Source organism: Limulus polyphemus, unplaced genomic scaffold, assembly GCF_000517525.1.
Source record: "Limulus polyphemus unplaced genomic scaffold, Limulus_polyphemus-2.1.2 Scaffold25, whole genome shotgun sequence".
NCBI classification, from domain to species: Eukaryota; Metazoa; Arthropoda; class Merostomata; order Xiphosura; family Limulidae; genus Limulus; species Limulus polyphemus.
In genome coordinates, this window is record NW_013665635.1 from 629,091 (window position 1) to 652,221 (window position 23,131).

Below are 23,131 nucleotides of genomic sequence, written 5' to 3' on the forward strand. Positions count from 1 at the left end.
CATCAGAGTTTTTAAGGCTCAGGTCACCCGAACGAAATTTGCTGAACCATCGATGACACTTACATATTCTTTGTGCCTACAGAGGCATTATTTCCCTTCTTGTATTCAAACAGCATTACATGCCAAATACGTGTCTCATCGTTTGCCATCACTATAAAAGATTATACTAAACTTTACACATTATATCAGCTACACTAACATGAGGTTTAGGCAGTTATGTCATTCAATATAGCAACTTGAGCTACATGCTCGCAGAGTGATTTACAACTTGTATGATACGATTATTAGACATGGAATAAATGGGCAATAAAATACAGTAGAAAAACATATAAACTGTTATGAGCCTTAAGCTATTTAGGATAAACAAATGTAGATTCTTGTTACAATTTTGCAATCATTCTGGAAAGAAAAGAGTAATTGAGATTTACTTTTTTACGGAGGTTGCAAAGTCAGTCAAAATCAACTGAGTCTATATAGAGTTAGGGTAGAGAAAATAATAGATAAAATATAAGGTTTAACTGAAAAAAAAGGGATTGATAATTATTTAGGAGGTTTTAGAAATAATGCAAATGAAATTTGGCAATTTTCAAATAAAGAAAGTATTTTTTCTCTTAACACAAAAATTACTTTGCACTTGGATCAGTCAACATTCTGACTCCATATATTCATGAACAAACTTTAGTAAAAACATTTAATTAAGAAATCCAACTTTATGTGTGTAAAAGACTTATACATATACATGTACTATATTAAAAGTTACAGTACAGAAACTCTGATGGCTACTTTGTGGTTACAAGGGTGGTATAATCCAATAATCCCTATACCAACAGTAAAGTATAAGTGCACATGGCATGACCTTTTCAACTTACATTCAAAGTTTAATTAAAGAACTTGGCATCAAAATGTAGTTCATAATTTAAATTTTAATCTTGTAAAACTTTTAACTTCTTAATTTTAAAGTAAAGTACCTGAATAAATTTTCAATCTTCACTTCTCTGTATCATGTGACACTTTTTGATTCCGAATTGCTCATTTAAAATTTTTTCTACCCTTATATCATCATCAGTTTCCTGTCTTCCATAAATTATACATTTACTACATTTTCACCAATGCTATTTTACTTCATTTGAAGTTGATGACATTGACGATTGCCAGCATGAGCCACAAAATTAAATATCATAAAGATTTCCATAAACTTTAAAACATCAAATTCATCAGGTCACTAGAGACTCTAATATACAAAACATTTATATTCTTTTGATGTACAGTAATCTAAAATGTTTATGAAATGTTGAAAATGCTAGTAAATAGATATTTTTTACAATACATGTGCCTGTATTGTAAATCCATTACACCTCACAGTGAAAATAATAATTTGTTCAACCAATAACAAAATACTTACAAAAATAATAAATTTAGAAAAAACATAACACTTACTTTCTGTTTCATTGTTTTTTATCATACTCTGGCACTCAGCTAGGATGGTTTCTTTAAAAGCAGTAACAAGGACATTCACACAGCACTCTGTTAACTACAGCGTATAAAGTAAATAAAAAAAAATTAGAATAATATAATACTTATGTTTGAAGAGAGAAACTCAGAAAAGAAATGTGCTCATCCAAGAATTAAAAAAGAAAATTTAATTCTTGCAAGTTTTCACAATTATTTTCTGATCTTATTATCCATTTTTGAGCTACAACAGTGGTTTTATTTTGCTTATGCTCATTACCAAAGATACACATTTTTATTAAAAAGATATAAAATACTGAAATAGTGTTATTACAATTAACTCTACAATGACAACTCCATTTTTAAAACCCTTGCTGTGCATGTTACTGAGTTACATTCAAAATTTAATTAAGCGTCTCTATGTATTTTAATGAAATTATTATTATCAAGTACGTTATAATTCAAAGTTTTATATTATCTAAGTTGTTATACGTTTATTTCAAAATAAACATCTCAAATATTATTTAAAACTTGAGTTTTGTTATCACATTGGAGTTGCAAATCTCAACTTTAAAAGCCAGTATAGAAGAAACTGTGTATATAATGTAAACCAGTATTTCCAAACTGTCAGGGCATGACCTGGTATTGGGTTGTATAGTTCATTATTTGCCATGGCAAGAAATGTTCAAAAGATCTACCAGGACACAGTAGTTTTTGGGTTGGAAAACACTGATGTACACGATTCCACCCAGACGTTCAATGTACAATATATAGGTTGTTTACCAGTAATTCAAGTACATTCCAAGAAATTGTCCCAGAGGAAACCACTGTGAAAATTTCTCAGATCAAGGTAGGCCATGCCCACTAAGTGACAGTTTTAACTTGAACAGCATACTTATAACCAATAGAAAAAGCAAATTTTATGCTACATCTTGTAATGAAGGCAGGAAAGTTAGTCAATGTATGCATTTTACTAAGGAAGTCAAAAGAATTCTTAGTCCACAGTTGAGAACAATGTCTCTAGTACTTGGCTATTTTTTCTGACCTTATATATATTAGTTTGATTTCAGTTTTACTTTTATATTTTAGTTAAATAAGTATTAGTTGTGTTTAAAAATTCATATTTGAAAGATTTAATGATAAATTTATTCCATGCTTTGCCTTGCTAATCAATTGTTCACAAAGTTACAAGTGTGAACAAAATTTTTCCAAATGCTAAACTGTTTCTTCCAATGTTAACATTATATCGCCTGCAGGCACCTATTGATGCGTGTCAACATAAATAATCAAAGATAAAGAACAAGAAAGGAAAATAACACATTAAAAGGTATGTATATATATTTCTATTTCTTAATTTTAAGCATTTCTTTGCACTATACATTGATGATAATAGCTAGAGTTAGTAGAGAAAATGGAAAATAAAATATAAACATTTACTTTACTTTTTACATTCATTTATGAGGTTCTAGAGACTATGCAAGTGAAATGTGAAAACTGTACAATAATAAGTTGTATTTTTATACTCAAAATGAAAATCACCTTGCAGGTGAACTAGTCTGAGAGCAAATAAGTACATTAAATTATGAATTATTAGAAATACTAGAAAACATCTAACTTAAATATTTTATTTTTCTCAAACTATATACTTTTATAAGAGTCCTGGAACAAAACTTAATGAGAGTTACATAATGTGCTTCAGTCTGAAGCACGTCCTCGTCATAGTTAATTGAACTCAAGTATTAATACTTTTTAAAATTACATCTATAAATTAAGAAGGAATTGTATTTTAAATTCTTGAATCCCAACAAAAATTAACAATAATAAACAACAGTTCACCATATGATTGCTAAAACTATTTACTGATTAATATTTGAATGATCAAAGTTAAAAAAATTTTCATAAATTTCTCCAGAAGACATTAATAAAAGCAGATGTTTAGTTGCCATAAGACAAATAATACAAAATGTATAAGATACACTACTTCAAGACTAGCAGAAGATTTTTTTTTGTGATTACAACAAGGAGATAAAGAAAATCTACTTATGTTTTGCTCTTACTACATTTAAATTCTCAGTGCTTTGTATGTGAAAATCAGTCGTATCAAAAAGGAATGGAGACAAATATTATTCACACCCTATTTTCAAAACTTTTGGTTTGAAAAAAAATAAAAAAGGTAAGATGTTTAGAGAAAATGGAAGTATCATATATCTTAAAAGAACCATACAAGTTTATACACGATAAGAAAGTTACCTGTCAAATCTTAGATCAAGTAAATATCCACCAACTCACAGAGAGGATAACGATAATTTGACTAATTTTAGTCTTATTATTAGTTTCTCCTATGTTTTCCATGCTCATGCCATGTGGTTCTCATGCAATATTTACATTTGAAATGTAATAATAAATGGCAAATCACAAGAAACATTCTTTACTGCTTGAAAAAAATACTGTAACAGTAGTCAAATATTACATAAAAAATCACATATGAAAAATTTCTAGGGAGTTTAATAGTCAATGAATATTTTGCACCTAACTTTTAACCCACAGAACCAGATGCAGCAAAATTTTATCCCTGCAGCTACGTATGTGTATCACGACATTAATATTAAGTTGTAGTTCTCCAAGTTGAAAAACTGTATTTAGTAGTAACATGTTTGAAGCTTACCAGTGACAGGTAACCTATAACTAATACTATATTCCAGCATAAAGTATCTTGGATGCCATCTTCATAAATCCAGTATATTATTTATATTATTAACTATGATGAAGGATTAATATTACTTCACAAAAATATATTTGAATTTTAGTTTATTAGTCTGTCATTATATTTTTGTCTATAAAACAATATGTATGGAATGGGTAAATCTTTGTTAAAGGTTTTACAAAATCTTAAAATCTTTTTGTATTATAATATATTTTTCTTAAATATTTGATTCTAATATATATATATATTATTAATTTTGTTTCAGGTTATTTTTTAAGAATTGATATCTCGCTTTTTTTTTTATATAGGTTAGCATCCAACCAGCAACTTTTTAAACTCTGCCACGTGTATTTTTGCAGTTTTGCACTTGGGAAGTTACTCCTTATATCTTTAAAGAAACAGATACAAGTTTATGTGGGTATGTAAAAGTAGTAAATATAATAATAAACACATACTATATTTTGAATGCTATCTACAATCTCTTCCTCTGTATCAACCATGACAAACAGTTTACAATTTCTAGATAACTCACTGCCTGAACTGATCCAGAATATGATTCAAGGTACTTTGTTGCTCTTTGTTCCTCCTCCTTTAATTTTTGGTCAGCATACCACATGTAATTCTGTACACCATTCGATTCTAAGTACTGAGGTGCTTTGGATCGATAAAAGGCTTCTGTTGCTTCAATATATGCTTTTTCAAAATTTTCTCTATATATTTGAAGTTTATCATCTGGATTGGAGCACAGATTAACTGTAAATATATTTTTAATAAACAATTACAAAATTAAACTTACCAGCAAAAATAACAACACACAAACATTAAATATTTGTCCATGTATAAAAGTAATCAAAGACAAACACTATTTGGGAGATCGTCATTTCTATATTTTGAATTTTACATAAAGTTACTACAGCTAGTCTGTCTATGTTGGGGAATAAAGTCCTGGATTTTAGAACTGTAAGTTCTTAGACTTATCATTGACCTACAGAAGTCCAGCTCCAAAACTCAGGCCCAGGAAGAATTACTTTCAGTAATAAAATGTCAGTAAACTTTTGAACCATATGGAATTGCCTTTTAACAAAGATGCACTATCACATGCTCATGAAAATGTACTGGATTTGTTTTCTAGTATCTTGTTAGTAGTCAAGAATGTAATAGTCAAAAAGCACAAATAGTTTTTAATAGTATTTTAAAAGAAGTTTTTGTTTTGTTTGGGTTTCTAAAAATAAATGTAGTCTTTCTACTCCTTAAAATCCATATTATGATATAAAAACTATTTAGCGTAGCTAGTATTATTTAATTTATTTTGTGTGATAAGATTTTATGATTGTTTGGTTTTTTTTTTATTAATAAGAGAGTTAAAAGCAGATGATTGTTGGAAGTTGTGTTTAGAATTCACTGATGTTGAGGCTATCGAACGTATCGTGAAATTTATTGATATCCAGGATATAAAGATTTCTAGAAGGTGGGCAGATGATTAAGTGGTAAACATATAAATAGTGTTAGATGAGTGGATACAGCAGACAGACAGAGCAGACGAGAATGTAAAGTCATGGGAAGTAAAAGTTCGGCCAAGGAAAGTTAAACAAAGTTAACTGCTGTCGAAGTGAAAGGCCTAAAGGTTAATATGTTAGAGAAAAATTAACAGTTTTGAAAAAGATAAGAAGTATAATTTATACCATCAAAGCAAGTTCTAAAGTAATTAAACCAGCCTCACATGATATCTGAAGTAAAAGGACCAGACAATTACTGGAAGAACAGTATATGAATGTGGTAACTCACACTATAATTGTAAGTGAATTATACATGGAATACTAGTGTGATAGAAATAGAAAAATGTAGTTCAGCTTATCAACTGAAATTCTAAAGCAATTGAATAGACCTAAGTGGACTTTTGACAAAAGAAGAGAACTATACATATAGTGTTTATGATGTGCCTATAATCTCTATAGTGTAAAGAATTTGGTGTACATACGTTTAACCAGTTCAAATATATATATATATATATTACTTTGAAAACAAGTGGAGTGCATGTTGTTTCTTTATCATTGAACTTATTACCAATAAGTCACAGACACCTACTGTAGAAGAATCCTAAGCCCAACAACAGCACAGTATATATTTATACTATTAAGAAGTATAAGTAAAAGCCTTTAATTGACAACTGGTGAACATAACATCTGATAGTCCATCTTTTCAATAAAACTAAACATATTTCAATGACAGATTAATTCATCAGTAGATGCATAGTTATATGCAACTTCTTTAGATACAAAAATCATATCAATTTCATATGATAGTGATAATCACAGAAGAATTTCCGTTATTTAAGTACGCACTATTATGTGGTCATTTAAACAACACCGATAAAAGGCAATGTTATGTTAGACTCACATGTGTGTATATAAACAGGAAAGGTCTGGAAGTGAAAAATCTCCATGTAACATAAAGCAAGATGTACATTTTCTCAGTTACTAAAACAACATAACTTCAAAATATATATTTCAAGAATGCACACTTTTAAGTCACATCATATGGGCTAGTTATACTTCACTTTATATTTCTAAAATGATAAAATACTCCTTTGAAAATCAAGACAAAAAGAAGAAAACTGATAACATGTAAAAATTATAATGAAAATATTTTAAATACCTAAGGAGAAAGATTATAATAAATTATTTTTAAAACACAAGATAAACTAATATTCAGGGTAGAACTAAGTGTTCTTTTACATTTAAAGGTTTTTACCATATGATTCTCGAACACCTATTACTAAGTGGGAATCAAAGGCCTCTCCATTACGTTCAGCGTGAACTAGTTTCATTGCACTGTTCTGAAGTCTGTGCTTGATGTTTGAGAATATACTCTGGTTCCAGCTATCTAACATTAACTAATAAAAAAATACATATATAAACACTGTCTAAAATTATGTACGCTTTCTAATAAAACAACAGATATAATCACAAGCTCTTTACCATAGTAAATTTCTGGGAGATGTTAACTATATTAATATTCACTATTAAACATGCTGTTTAAGAAAATAATAATAATAATAAAAATTCTGTAAATTGAATATTTAATTTTCACTATATTTTGTAATTTCTTTAAGAAGTTAAAAAATAGTGTTGCAAAAAAGAAAAGAAAAAATATTAATACATCAAAGCTTAAACACACTATTAATATTTGCAATTTTGATATGTGAAAGTTTAAAACTATTCTACTTGATTACAACTGAAATGAATTTGGTACATTAGTATTATCTGTAGTAAGAAACTACTTACTTAAATACTGTAGAAATTAGTTACCCCATTAAAAATTAGCAGAACAGTTTCATTAAGATTAAATCATATTAGACTATGATGCTCGAGGTACTATTTTTAACTCAATATAATATCAAGTTACACATCTTATATTATAATTATCATTGCTGCAATACAAACTGTGTTTTGGGCCAAACAGATTTGTTTTCTTAAAGAAACCTAACAACTTAGAAACAAAACTGAACAATGGTAATGGCCCAAAAATAATTTGTTAGAATTAAACTTCTATAAAAAAAGAAATAATGGTTTCTATGAGCTTGGACAAAATACCTGTAAGTGATTAGGTAATAACTTGTTTAAGAAGAAATTATTTTACAATATTTTTCTAATTTCAACTTTATTTCTCACCTCTTATGCCAACAGCAGAATGATAATATTCCCCTATGACCATAAACTAAACTAAAACTTACAGTTTAAGAATTAGGTTTCTATAAACCAAATGCTCCATCAAAATGTTTGATTCTCATCCAACTATTTCACAACTAATTTTTTAAAGTTTTAATTTATAAAAATCATATTGTTTAGAAGCCTTCAAGTAAAATTATGCACAGAATGTAATTTAACCTTGCAATATTATCTTAAAGACACAATATGCTTAAAGGCTGATTGAAAAATTTAAGGTTAAGTATAAGACAGAGTCAAACAAGCTTTAGGCTTAACATTTGAGATATAATCCACTATACTTAGAATTAATCTATGAAAGATATATTAAAAAAGAGTATTTCTTCAGTATTACAACAATGAGAATTTTATTAACTATACAACCTATAACTGCTGGACCATCAACCAGTAAATAATTGTGAAAGGCAGTCACATTGTAAGAACTGCACTATATAAGTGCAAATGTCTCTAGGCCTATCTGTAACACTGCATTATTGAATGTAAACTCAGTTTTTCTAAACAAATCTTTCTACTGATTTATTAGCTTAGAGACAGATTATCATTATGGCAACTAACTTTCCTCACTATACTGTCTTCACTAGGATTTTTTTTGTTAACTGAAGCAGACTTTCCAGACAGAGTAGCCTCCAGCTGTCCAAATGGCATGGGTAGGTAATTACACTGGGTAAAAAACTTCCTCCACTCAGCTATATAGGCTTTTAGTAAGGCTTGGTCTTCTTGGTGTGCAAGTACTCTCTGAAAAGAAAATATTTAATATTAACACTTAATATTGTTTTTGTATATTCTTGCTAATAAAACATTCATCATTGTAAAAGAGAAGACATACAGCAAGCAATTCAACAAATATAATAATTTCAAAATATATTCTGAACACTGATAACGCATATTTACTTACACACAGACATACCTACAGCTGTTGCTAGGTGTAAACAATTATCAAACTGAATGAGATTGAAAATATTTCAAATACATATGTACCTAAATTCTTTACTTCGAAAAAAAATTATTCAGTTCAATTCAAACAGGAAGAAAAAATCCAATAATTCCATTCTGACACTGAGCAGCTATAATTGGTTAGCATACCTTACAAAAATGAATATGATATATTCAATGTAATGAAGCAAGAACAAGTTAATATTTACTGATTTCTATTTCCAGATATCACAGAGTTTACCTTTTCTGTTGTCACTTACAGATTGTGCTTGCCTGATGAAGTCCAGTATGTCTTCCTGAAGAGCACCATACACCTTAGGTGGACCTTTGTCATCCCACAAACATACAGAGTGCACGGACCTAACACCATAAATGAAAAAATATTAATTTCAAATATAAAAGAAGTCTATCAAAACATTTATATACTTAAATTAGCATAATACTTAACTTCCAAATATTGTTATTTAAAAACTGTAGTTTTTATATCAACAACTGAAAGTTATATTTTTGAAATAAATGTAAACAGCCTAGCTTGGTCACTTTAAATAATTCTTACAACATACCCTCTACACCAATATTTCACGTGTCTAGTGTTCTGTAAGCTTTTTCTCAGCTGAAAAGTGTTCCGTGGCCAAAAGAATTTGGAATATAGTAAAAGTATATCTTTATTTATATCCTATTAAAGAAATATATCTCAAACAAAGTACTTCAAAGAAAGATATCAACATTTATGCTATTTGAAAGAAAAGATACCAAGTTGTGATGAGTAAATTATACTGGAAGTAAAATACTGTAATTGGTACATTTAACCTAAAATATGTAATGATCTTTTAATACTATCACATTTTTGTCTGCTTATTGCCTGTTTTGTGGATAGAAAAAAATTAAGATTGGATAGATAAATTCAACTCATTTCCTCCTCATTAAGTCTGCATAAAACATCCATGGAAAATATGTTTAAAATAGTGATGGTGAAGATTTGGCTCAGTGGTTCTATGGAATTTAATTCATACACAAAGTAATATCCAAAACTCCTTTCAAGTCTGTGTAACAAGTTATAAACCTACATTAATTTCTATTATCATATAACACTTTAGCATTTACTGAATCATGGAATACACACCAGAATAGATCTTGCCATTCGTTACGACTCACATGTTCTTGGCGTAACAATTTTAGTATAGTTGGCCGCATTTTAGGCCAGCGATCTTCAAACTGTAGCTGCCCTTTGTCCTAGGAGAAGATTAAAACATTATGATTGGTTGCAATACATATATGAAAATATTCATCTATTATAATGATAATACTCAGTTTTTGTCTATCCTGACGTTGTACACACCTTACTATCTAAATGCTCAAGCTCGAATACTTTCATTTTAACACATGTAAATATACTTTAGTAGATTTTTATACAACAACATATTAAAAGCTTATCAAAGCTTTTAAAAAGGTCTAATGTTAGGTTGTAGAATAGCATTATACATTTAGTACAGTAAAGTTTAGCCCTAACTGAACTAAAGCAAAATACATACACAAGTTACAGTGTTAATTTATCTTTATTCAATATAAGCCATACTTATTAAGGCTTAACTAATGTTATAGCTAAGACAAGTGGACATGTAGGTTTCAGTGTCTGCAATTAGTACTGTTGCAATAAAGATACTAATGTGGCTGCAAATGTTTTGTGGATATATTTAGTATATATTTAATATAAAGATTAACAGAAATGTTTATATAGTAATAGTACAGCTTGTATTTAGCTGAAAGATCAAATGTACAGTAAAGCAAATGACAATTCTAGTTACTATCACAAGAATGTAATATTATCAGTTATGAAAGATGAAATTCCTTCACTCTATGGCTAGGACACCAACAGGGAAAGGCTACATTAGGATAAGACATCAAGCCATGCATCTAAACCCACAGCAACATTTTTGAGAACTAGTGACAATGAAACTGGTTTTTACGCTATTCTCTTCTCCAATATACCTAATTTCACACCCATGAACATGTGTATTTCATTGTCTCAAATGTGGCCTTGAAAATTGACATCCATGCATATTGAAGGGTTTGTGGAATCACACTGAATATCTTCTTTAATAACAAAATGCTGCTGATACTGGAGTAGAAAGTTATATATCTTAATGCACACAACCATGTGTTATAGTTCTGTCCTTCTTGTAAAGCCAGAATATTTTAAAAAATATAATCAACCAAACAAATCAAAAACAAATATACCTTATGATTGAACACACTTAGATTTTTTAAATTTAAAGACTTAACAAACTGAAATTGCACCTGCTTCTGTAGGCAAGTGTTATTACTAAGTTATTACAATAAAATTATCAAACATATATTTCTAGGGACAGGAAATCATTGACAGAACATGAAGAAAACAATGAGTTGTTTACATATCTTGTAAGTGATGTTATATTCCATTCTTTTCTTAAATTTAGTTTTGTTAATAATAACAGTTCAGTTTATAATGTTAAATATGCAAGATTATAACTGATTAACTATGAGCACTGATTAGCATCACATAAAATAATCAATTAACTGGAATTGCAATTAATATCTCAAAAAATAATCAACTAATTGAAATTAATGTTTCCAATTATTATTGTCTTTGATTATTCCATATATCCAAGTAATTGAAATATTACCTATTATTTCTTCAACTAGCATAACCAGTATTAATTAGGGTAAGATTGCTTTAACTCTTTCTACACGGGTTCAATCAGTGGGACCGACCTCACAACCATTTTGTGCTTGTGATAGTGTTCATGCTATAACTTTTAAATTAGTAAGCAAATGTTAATGAAATCTGGCAGATTATCAGTAAACATTATAATGCTTTCATATGCAAAACATCAAAATTTTCTTAAGTCTTAAGGTTTGTAAAGCAATGTTTTTCTCATACCTTTTTTTTTCTTTTTGCATGATGCCTATCCAACATACAAAATAATTTTTATTTTAAGATTAAAAATACTTTTATGCTTCTGAAAATTTTCAAATTTCACATGCAATGTCCAAATAGTTATCAAACGTTTCTTAAGAAAAACTTTATATTTTATCAGTTATTTTCACTAACATGTTTCTGTATGGTTTCGATAGATTTGACCGATCTTGTAACCACCATAAAAAATTATAAAATAAATGTAAATTATGCCTCTTTCGTTCTAGAATGACAACAAATTATAACAATAACACAAAAACATAAATGTTTAGACTGAATAGCTTAAATCTCAAAACATTATACATTTATATATATATTTATTATTTTTATTATATTGACCTTTCATTCGTGCCTGGCTAACAATACATGTGCTCTCCATTTTACCATATCTAATAATATAAAACTGACCTTCAGTCCTTACAAGGAGACTTGTTTTGGCTGTGTTTTAGTCGACTAGTATTTTGTAAAATACAGTCACATTTCCATTATTATACATTATATATGTATACAGATTATTACTATTTAGAAATAAGTTTTGTAAACTTATTTTTCTTAAAACATAGAACAGTAAATAAAATAGAGCAAACAATTCTCTTCTAGTTACGACCTTTGTACTTGGTTGCTGCTTGATGTAGCTTGCTAAGCCTTTTACAATTTTGCATGTGGAGGATATGAAATGAAATAATTTTTTTAGGTTTTATATATACAGTTGAATAACCAAAAATCATAAATTACTATATCAATACCCTAGAATTCCACTATAATTTATCTCAGCAAATAGAAAAGATACGAGGTTCTTATTTTATATTATAGCTTGTCAATATTGGTAATTTCAACATACCACATGACACATAAAAATTGATGTTTAAGTGCTTTTTTAATATTCACTTTTAAATTAAGAAATTGAGTAATGTATAATACTAACATTTGAATTATAATCTACAGTCTGATACCAAACTTATTGATATAAATTCATGAAATAGTAGTTCAATAAAACTTTGAATGTAAGTCAACAAATGAGATGACATGGCCTTTGACTTGTGACCCATCTGGAGAGGGTTAAGTAGCTCCCATGTCAGTGGTTTAACTAGCACTAATTCATTAAGAAATTCTGACTAATACCTTTGTCAAAATCAATCTAGCTTTACATGAAAAATTTCTTTAGCTGAACATTCTGAAGGTATAAACATATCACTTGCCTATCAATGAGAAGTATTAAAAAAAAAGAGATAGAGAGAGGGTTATTAAAAAACAAAGTTTATATTCATTGATCTTCATTTGCTCAAAAAATGTTACTGGTGAATAACTTGGTCATTTAATTGTATTTCTCTGAAATTACTAATTGTAGATTAATAACAGTCTATGTAATGCCATTAAGTCATTAGTTTTGGCAATCTTCAAGAAGATTTAAAAAAAAATAAGTACCCACTAACTCTACAGAAGTTCTTCAAAATTTAGATAAATTTGGCTACCACACCTTTAAACAAGTATATCAGCTTGGGAATCTCATCTCTATTATGAAAAATAAAATAAAGTTAGCATTACTCTGATGTTTTTAATTACATACAGTTTCTTTTAAAATGTTATGGATCAATATCATCCTTGAATCTTTTTTTTTTTCACACAGTAACCATAAGCACAAAAAAGTTCACATTAAATTTTATATTTTGAGCAGAAGACTTCCAAATAATTCTTTTTTAAGCTTAAAACCTTTTTGACTTCTTTTTCTTCATTTCAATAAACCACAGCATCCTCATATTCTTATAAGACCTTTTTACATTCTATATTCATCCATTGGGGAATATGTTTTTGATTTAAATAAAAATTGCAAAAGAAATACATTTCTTTTAAGCTAGGATAACTTAAATAATGAAGAAATCCTAAGTTTGATTAATATTTTTTTTCATTTAGTTTAGGCATCATATTTCTCTTTCTATTCAGTTACTGGAATTTGGCTTTCTAAAAATCAGCAAAATTACTTTTATTAGCTCTACAACTTGTTTCAATTAAAACATCAAAGGTAACAGTGTTATGATATCTAGTATTCAATTGCTTTTGTGCAACTTCAATTCCAAACATATCTTTCTCAGTACTAAAAAAAAATATATAACATACCATCTACTCAAGAATGATCTAGTAGAAAACAACTTCAAAAAATTCGAAGATATAATAATTCTACTTCTACAAACATAACTGAGTATGTATTTGTAAGATAGTGCCCGATGACTTGAAGTTGATCATGTTGTTTGGAACTCAAAATGGTATACTTGTGCAAATGATTAAATTTGAATATAGTTTGATAATTGATATTCTGAGTAAGTGGGTTACCTTGAGGATAAATGCTCTGCTCACTGAACTGTAAATCTGCCATTTATTGATTTAGTTCTTAATTTATTCAAGCCTCAAATTGCTTCAACTAACTTGGGCTTTAAGTTTAACTTGTTTAAGTTTTAGTGTTGCTATTATTATTAATTTTACGAGCTGTCACATATATTTTGACAGGCTGTGGTGTAACAGTTATTGTATTATTACTATACTAACGTTAGTACTTAATCAATGGTATTGGTAATACACTAATTTGTAATGCTAGTAATATGATTAATAGTACTACTGCTAGTGCTAGCAGTACAAGTTTTAATACAAATACAATAACTTGAAATTGAATAAGAACTAGGCTTTAGGCAAACGTTTTTAAACAAAGCTGATATAATAGTAATTATACAAATAGTACGCATATGTATACATTTTAAAACAGTAGCTCTTTCCTGTTTTTGAGAAAATACTAAAAATTACATATATATTTATATATATACATATTAAACTTAAATAAAAAAGTTATAACCTTCAACATCGCCGCCATTGTTGATTAAAGTAATTCGTCATATTGCCATCTAGTAGCAGTTTTAGTTATAAGTAGATATTTAACGAATTTGCTTTAAAATAATAATTAATTACCTATATGATAAATAAAGTACTAAAAACTAATTCGTTTTACCTTAAAATATAATCATTAACTATTATCAACCATGCTTTTCTCATGGTCAATGAGATGTAGGGTGTCCAAGGGTGGGATCACCTCAAATTCTTTATTATTGGTAGATGGAAAGCAAACTGCAAATGCTGTTTATGAAGAAACTTTGTTATATTCTCCCCAGTGGTACAGCGATGTGTCTGCGGACTTACAGTGCTAGAAACCATGTTTTAATACACGTGTAGCTTTGTGCTTAATTACAAACAACAGCAAGCTTTGTTAAAATTTTGACATAAAGTTTATGTTCAAGTTATTACTTTGAAATATATTATTGCTGTTAAACTTGCATTGTTATAATTAAGTTTAAACATTCCTTGTCAGTTGACGGGTATTTCAACTGCTAACTGTGAAATATTTCCCAACAGCCCCCAGAGGCACATTGGTAAGTCTTCGAACTTATAACTCTAGAAACCGGATTTTGATACCTGTGGTAGGCACAGCACAGATAGCCCATTGTGTAGCTTTGTGTTTAACTACAAATAAATAAATAAATAACATATCCCAACATCGCTTGTCTACCGAAATTCTTTGCAAATTGTTGTAGAAAATTTATTTTATAATGAGTTACACACAAGTTAGACTGCTTTTCACTTTAGGACATGCAACTTAATGACGTCAAATGATATATAGCAATTAGATACTCAGAGATTACGAACTTAGCTATCAACAATGCCACTTAAATTATTACAGATCACGAAAATGACTAAAAAATAGAAGCAAAGAAAAGGTGTAACATTTTGTAACGTTATTTACTATCATGATATCTCCAATAAAACGATTTTCCCGTAGAGTGGTCAGTCAGGCCCTTTACTTAACCGGAAGCTCGTGAAATACTGGCCTACTGAGTTTATCGATCTCTCTGATCTAAAATCAGATTGTCGAAAATAAAGCGTCGTTATTTTTAGATACACAGTGAACAGAAAAGTTTTTATTCAAAACAACATAAAACAATTATAAAAAACAAAAACAAAAAACAAACGGCAAATGTCTAGTGATGTGTGTCGAACTGATAAAAGAAAACTGATAACTATTTTATAGCTCTTATCAGCTAGGTGTGTCTTCTCTTTATGTTAAACTAAACTCTAAACTGGAAAGAAAAGTAAAACTCCCAAAACAATTAACTGGAACTGAAGCTCACATTTAAAGTTACTTTTACACAAAGCTAAATCCAAATCACAAATTTAGTAACAACAATACAAATGAAAAACGATGTTTCGGAGTTTCTTCATAAGAACAACATTTTGAATTTAATGTTTAAAGCGAGTAACGTTTTGTTATTTTGGTAAGCTGTGCTTTACTATATAGCTTAGTTAAAGTAAAGTTTTAATGTTACTTTAAAGGTCTCAACAGTTCAAATCAAAACTTAAGCGAAAGTAGCGTAAAAGCTACGAAAGCTACTAATATTGATGAAAGTTTACTTAATAGTTACTAAAATGTTTCTAAAAGATAAGAGTTTTTCTTACAAAAATTCTTAGAACACTTGCAATTCTCTCTGCTCTTCATATTTTATCTAATTCTTTCCTAGAGAGACAAATTTTAGCTTAATTACAAAACAAAATATACAAATAAAGCCAACTTTGTGCAAGAAATGCACTTCTCATTTACAATCAGTGTCCATTGGGAGTTGAGCTCGGGGGAGCGGCTGCCCCTGACTTTTATCCGATTCTCCGACAGGAAAGATAGCTTCATCTTTCTGGTCGTCACGTGCTATTTTCCCAGCAAAAAAAGTCGGCTAATTGCCAATTAGCAAACCCAAATCTTAACTAAGGGGCACATAGCACTTTCCTGTTCTACACTATAAAACACACATACAATTAAATTTTGCGATGATCTTGATTGAGCGCTAGAGCTCTGACCCTGACCATGCAGCTGACGATGACGAAATTTATATTTATAAGTTATTTTAATAAGTGAATAAACTATTTGAAGTGTTCCTCTGTGGACTTATATATATATATAAAGAAAACCTTCAAACATATAATAAAATAATTATTGTATATGGATTAAACACTAATTATAAAGTATTTCGTTGTTGAATGACACTGTAAAATAATTGTAATAAATGGCAAAACAATTACTTTATGTGCCTTAACCATTTCTGTAGAATGACTGTAAATAAATGAATTAGAAATACCTCCATAAAACATATTTTACGTGGGCACATTAATTTAAAGGTATTTCTTTGTGAAATGACAGTAAAAAACACTTGAAATACATGGTAAACACTTATTTTAGGTGGAATAACCGTTAATTTAGGGGCATTACCTTGTAGAATAGCAGTAAAAAACTCAAAATATAGACTAAAACAGTTATGTCAGAGTAACTTTCAGTAAAATATAAAAGCGAATATGTTGGTTGTTTTTATAGAACAAAGCCAGCCACATTGGGCTGTCTAATGTTTCCACCGAAAGAAATCTATCTATCTTTCTATTAGCCACTGGGAGTAATTGCAATGTCAATAATGAATTAACTAAAAACAACATGAAAGTAGAAAATTAAACGATATTTTTATTAGGAGATATTGTATTAATTTTTTTGAAAAATAATTGTTATTCTTTTCTAGTTCACTTTCATTTTAAAATTGAAATAGTATTAAAATATTTTGATCAGTTAACTAAACATGGTTCAAGCCTATTCTTCACCCAATACAACCCTAAAGAATGTGATCTATCTTACGAAAGGGCTCGGATGATCAGGTTTCTCTAGTTGTCAAACCTTTTCTTAACCTAACCTAACCTTTTTTTTTGGCAAAACTTGGTTGTTATATAGCGACAAAGTTTTTACTTCTGCAGGTATAAACCCCCCCACCCCCACACACATACACATACACAAATGTCTATGCGTATATATATTTAATGAATATATATTATGAATAATAATTAAATGAATAATAATTGTCATTCTTTTATATGCTTTCCTTTTCTATGTTTGCAAGAATTGAAAAGTAATCATTATTCTAAAATTAATTACCATAAACTATTATATTTTCTATAAAGTCAAGAAATATATTTTACACATCTAAGAGTAATATTGTCCTTCGGTGGGTCAGCAGTAAGTTTACAGACTTACAATACTAACATCGGAGTTCATTTCGTCACAGTAGACAGATCTCAGACGTAGCTTCTCACTAAAACAAACAAACTCAAGAATAATATATCATACAGTTTACTCTGAATAAGTACGTCAATTAAAAATCCAGACCCTTTTTTTTCAAATAAGAACTTTTACTATTATTTGATTCAGGGAGTTTCTGCAAAAGCTGTGCAAAACAAATGAGCAAGAATGACTATGTATTTGGCAATAGGTATACCATTTCTAGAAACACAGTCTAAAACAGGAGTTTTCAAACTTTTTCAGTCCAGAACTTCTTTGGCGAGGGCTGAACGTTAACAGAGAATAAGTACCGTATAAAAATGTGCTATTACAATGATATAGTTCGACACATACGATATATTTTTTAACTATTCAATATCTTTAAAACACTCAACCACAAAACAAGTAAAATACTAAAGAAAATGTCCATCGTAACCCAGTAGTTATTATGCCTGGGCTGTGAATCCAAGGGTTCATGGTACGCGTCCCATTGCTGTAAAAGTGTGAGGTGATGTACTCGCTTCCTACTTCGAATAATTTCTATCAATTCCATAATTCATTCAGACAAGTGGGTTCCAAGAGTTGGCGATGAGTATTGTTGACTAACTGCCTTCCCTCTAGTATATGATTACTCTATTGCTTGTGATTAAACTAATACAATTTTAAGGTGTATATATATAGACGCATTTGTTACTAGTCAAAATAGGTGATAACATTTTTTTATGTATCACTAGTTAGGCTCCACTTGGAATACTACGTACACGTACGCAAGGGTTATCTCATACAGGTAGGATCTCTTAACCTATTTTCTCTTGAAAAAGAAAGGTAAGATATAACATTTTTAAACTTTACGAGATTATACAAGAGACCTATAGGATAAATGCCTCTGGTTTCTTTTAACTGTTTTCTGAAGACAATCATATGAGATCACACAAGTTCAAGATTTGGAAAAGACAAAGTACGCTCCATCGAAACAGATTTATTTTTCTAACAAAGTGATTGTCTTATGGACGGAATTCAATGTCATTGGCATAGTGGAGACTAATACACTTTAGAGGAGTTTAATAGAGAAATTGATCATTTCCTGAAAAATAACTGATGGGCTTAAATTTTTATTTTCTCAAGAGAGGGTGTGCAAGGACAACATTGCAGAATTAAATGGTCCCTTGTTATCCGTATGATACGTTAAACTTCTTCCAGCTAAAAATAATACAAATGTCTAGAAACATCTAGAATGAAAAAAAAAAAATATATTATTATACCATGAAAAAATATAAGATATTAAAGCAACTTTAGGAAAACTAAGCATTAAGATCTAATATAAAAAAAATAATTGAAAAAGGTAATATATATCTTAAGTAACAAGCAATACATATTACGTAAATTTAATTAATATTAACTTCTGCTCAAATGAAGCTGTCTACGCAAATAAGCACTAAAAGGTATATATCTAGTAATGAGAATAATTAATTAAATATAATGTTCAAATTATATTATGTATATTGATTAAAATTCATTGTTTCATTAATGGATTATTTACCTAAAGAAAAAAAAATGAAATTTATCCAAAAAATCTTAGAATATATTTGAGGTATTAAACTTATTTGGGAAATATGTTTTATGATAAATACTTAGTTATTATCATATTTTGATATAAAAAAACATGTATATTTTAAATAAAATAAAATAAAATTTAGGATTATTATTATATGTCTGATCTTGAGAAGATCGTGATTATAAAAGACCAACAGATTAAAAGACATGTTAATATCAGTTATGAAAACCAAACTGCTTCCAAAATGGCATTAGAGTTTTCATGTTTCTTTAGTTTGATGAACCAGGCTTGGCCTACTAGTTATTGTGTCAGACGTTAAATCTAAGATGTCATGGTTCACAACCCATTGTCACAACAATGCGTTCTGCACTTTGGAGCCGTGGATGGGTTATAAAAGCACTGGTTAAATTTCACTATTCATTTATAGTAGTCCAAAAGTTGGTGATGGGTACTGTTGACTAGTGTGTACTTTCTAGCACGCGGATTTACCTCAGAGTAGTAAGTTAGAACCTGATAACTGGGGATACAAAGATATAGAGCCATTGAGCTTGATTTGTGTTTCTTTCCAGGCTGGAACTGAGTTTATTGAACAGAAAGAGACAGTACCCAATACAAAAATCAAAAATATGTATTTAGCACTGAAACACCAAAACAAGAACACAATACAAAACACAAGGACAAGTGTGTTTAGTGGATGTATTGAAATGGTAAGAGAAAATCTCCACATCAAAATGAAAAGGTAGAAAAATGCATGGTATGTCTGCATAACACAGTGTTAGACCTGGCTTTATAAACAAAAAGAAACTAACACCACAAAAAGCCAGGCTTCACATTGGGAACGGCATCTCGAGCGCAAAGAGTATAGCATTTCCTAGCTGTTATCTGATGTGCCTGCAAGAAAACCAACTATTTCACAACATTACGAGACATCTTTCCATTTATAAAACGTTTATAAATGAAAATTATTGAATCCACGTGGCGTGTGCAATGGAGAAAGGGATAATTAAGTAGCTTGTTTGAGAGTGCCTCTCTGAGTCGGAACCTAGAACTCTAAGAAACACAGTAATTTTGAAAACAATAATAAAATAACAACAGTGGAACTAACACATAGAACAGTACTGTGCTATATTCATTTCCTTCAGTCTGATCTATCGTTTCAAAATTAAGGCCAATTAGCACTTTTTTGTTACGTAAGTTAAGAAGCATGGTATCTTTTTTAAAAAAGGTTTCTATAATTAGTTATAAACTTACCGCTCATGTACATTTCAATTGAATCAATTAGTTGATAAATTTACCTCGAAAAGTATTATATAGTTTGTAAACTGTTTATAAATAATATATACATAAATTTGATATAAACTATACGGAATGTATTAAACTAATTATTTAAAAATGAGCGACGTCTAGGATATTAACTTTTAACCGTAAAATATACGCATGCGTATTAAATTGACAAGAAGAGCGGAAAAGCTCTACTTGACTTTGTGATTGTTGAGGAACGTTGTTAGTGAACTACGTTAAAGCTAAATCTTAAATATTTCTGAATTGTATATTATTTAAGATGGCAGACGACCAGCAGAATGATAATCCAGGTGATGGCGATTTGCAAGAAGTTCCTGAAATTGAACTAATAATTAAGGTAAGTGATGAAGTTGTTCGACTTTTGAAAGGAGTACCGCCCTGGTTTTACTACTTTCGTATTTTGAACGCAAGTTAGCCTACATTACTACCGGTACACTAGAATTTAGAAGCATACTGTATAAGTGGTTTGTAGGCCTAATATTTACTTTAGTAATGCTTTATAACCATTGAAGTTTTGCGTTTTTGTTCAAATTTGTAATGTGAGATTGCATTGCAATATCTTCTTTGACACGATGAATTCAAATTCAATTTAAAGGGAAGTTGTGCAACCCCGATCGTGTGACTGAAGACGAGTTTTATTTATGTTACATACGTTTTATTTTTAACCCAAAAAATCGAAATACATAAGCTATAACTTATAACAAATATAAGTGTGTAAGTGTAACTCAGAAAATGGAATATCCTACTTACATTTAAAATTCAAATGATCCAAGGTTTTTCACGTGTTAGTACTATTTTAAAATATTAAAAATTCACGTTTTTCCCTTATAGTTTCAATTCCTTCCCCAAGTTTGTCATTATAGAAGTTGAAGGGAATCCATGGAGTTCTTTTAGAGATGAGCAAAATATATCGCCAGTTGTAACAGCAGCTTACATTTTTCACTAGGAATTGGATACAGTCAGTGTATGAAGCACAAAATGGGCCATATTTTTTTTTTATGTAGTAAATATTTTTTGTTTGCTGTTAAGCACAAAGCCACACAATAGGCTGTTTGTGCCTGCCCACCACAATTATTTAAGCCTGATTTTTATCATTAAAAGCTTTTAGACTTATTAGTTTCATTCGTGCATTTTAAATTTAATGAAGAAGTAGTATTTTCGTAAATATTTTTATGTTACATAATTTGTTTCATACTTTTCTCGCAGACTTGAACAGTATCATTGAGCAAGTGCAACCATAATTGCATTACTGTCAAGAAGAATAACAAATTTTCAAAACTATCATGTTTAATGACCTGATGAGCTAATTTTGGTAAGATTATAGCTATATATACACCACAGAATACTAAAAACTTCTATTTTACATAAGTTCTAAAATCAGTATGTACGAACAGATGAATTCTTGATGAAAATTTTTGATAGTTGACAAATAAAAAGTGCTTACCTTTGACAATGAAATTAGTGATAAGGTTATTTTTTTCTGCACCACAGATATATGTCTGCAGTGTGGCATACATAATCATGATGGCCTTTTATAATAGGAAGGTTAAAATTAATCTTTTATAGTTCTTCATTACCCATTCAAGCTGTCTCCAACCATTATTAATCTTTTATAGGTTTAGTATAAAGTAATGACATACACCAAAGATTTATGAAAAAAAGATAACAATTTTGAAGGTGTTTTATCAGATCATTTTAGAACAAAATTAACCTTTAGAAATTATCATGTTCATTACAGTAGGTTATAACTGTTCATTTAAGAATTTAATATATATATATATATATATATTTTTTTTATATGGGTAATCAAATCACTGGATATATACATATTGATTTTGGAAACTTAGAAAAATCATTTGGTCTTATAAGGCTTTCTCTGAACAGGCACCCCCCAGACAAAAGGGAAAATTAAAACAAACCTTTATTTTCAGTGAATTGTCAATTCCTCTCTAAAACATTTACAACGTTTCATCTTTCATTACTTATTATGGCAGCTTGGCCCTTGAGCCAGTCACTGTTAGAAAGTTAAAAATGTCTTAACTGGATCCTAGCCTGTCTTTCTCAAATCTTAATGTTTTGTCTTTTCTTGATATTGTCTCTTGAGTTCAGCACAAAGAAATCAGAGGTATTTATTTTGGTGATTTCCTGAATAATGTAAGGTTCAATAATGTCATCTTCTACACTTTTCTTAAAAGAAAATAAGAGCTTAAACTATCCCCATATTATAACCCTTCTGTCCCTGGAATCTTTCTAGTTGTCCTTCTTTAAACCTCTTTTAAATTGGTACCCTTTCTAACTAAAGAGACTAAAAACTGTTCTCTAAATGAGGCCTAACTACTAAGTTGTGTGGAGATATAATTATCTCTTTTGGCTTATGATCAAT

At 29.3% G+C, this 23,131-nt stretch overlaps 2 protein-coding genes across 3 annotated transcripts in view; one reads left to right on the forward strand and one right to left on the reverse strand.

Annotated features, from left to right (window-relative positions):
- LOC106459081 (cullin-5-like) overlaps nt 1-14,647 on the reverse strand; it is a 46,446-nt gene extending 31,799 nt beyond the window's left edge. The window contains exons 1-7 of one of the 2 annotated variants that reach the window (XM_013918666.2): nt 14,610-14,647; nt 9,935-10,044; nt 9,072-9,171; nt 8,434-8,613; nt 6,905-7,046; nt 4,686-4,906; nt 1,438-1,531 (exon numbers count right to left, since the gene is read on the reverse strand). In XM_013918666.2, the coding sequence (XP_013774120.1) occupies nt 1,438-1,531; nt 4,686-4,906; nt 6,905-7,046; nt 8,434-8,613; nt 9,072-9,171; nt 9,935-10,044; nt 14,610-14,627 (865 nt within the window). In that variant the 5' untranslated portion in view covers nt 14,628-14,647. Of the gene's footprint in view, nt 1-1,437; nt 1,532-4,685; nt 4,907-6,904; nt 7,047-8,433; nt 8,614-9,071; nt 9,172-9,934; nt 10,045-11,474; nt 11,495-14,609 lie in introns of those variants that run through there. The other variant, XM_022385577.1, reaches the window with a different exon arrangement.
- Nucleotides 14,648-21,007: 6,360 nt separating this feature from the next.
- The window catches only part of LOC106458971 (chloride intracellular channel exc-4-like), a 39,013-nt gene continuing 36,889 nt past the window's right edge, over nt 21,008-23,131 (forward strand). Inside the window, exon 1 of the mRNA XM_013918541.2 lies at nt 21,008-21,085. Coding sequence (XP_013773995.1) covers nt 21,008-21,085 — 78 coding nt within the window. The remainder of the gene's footprint in view (nt 21,086-23,131) is intronic.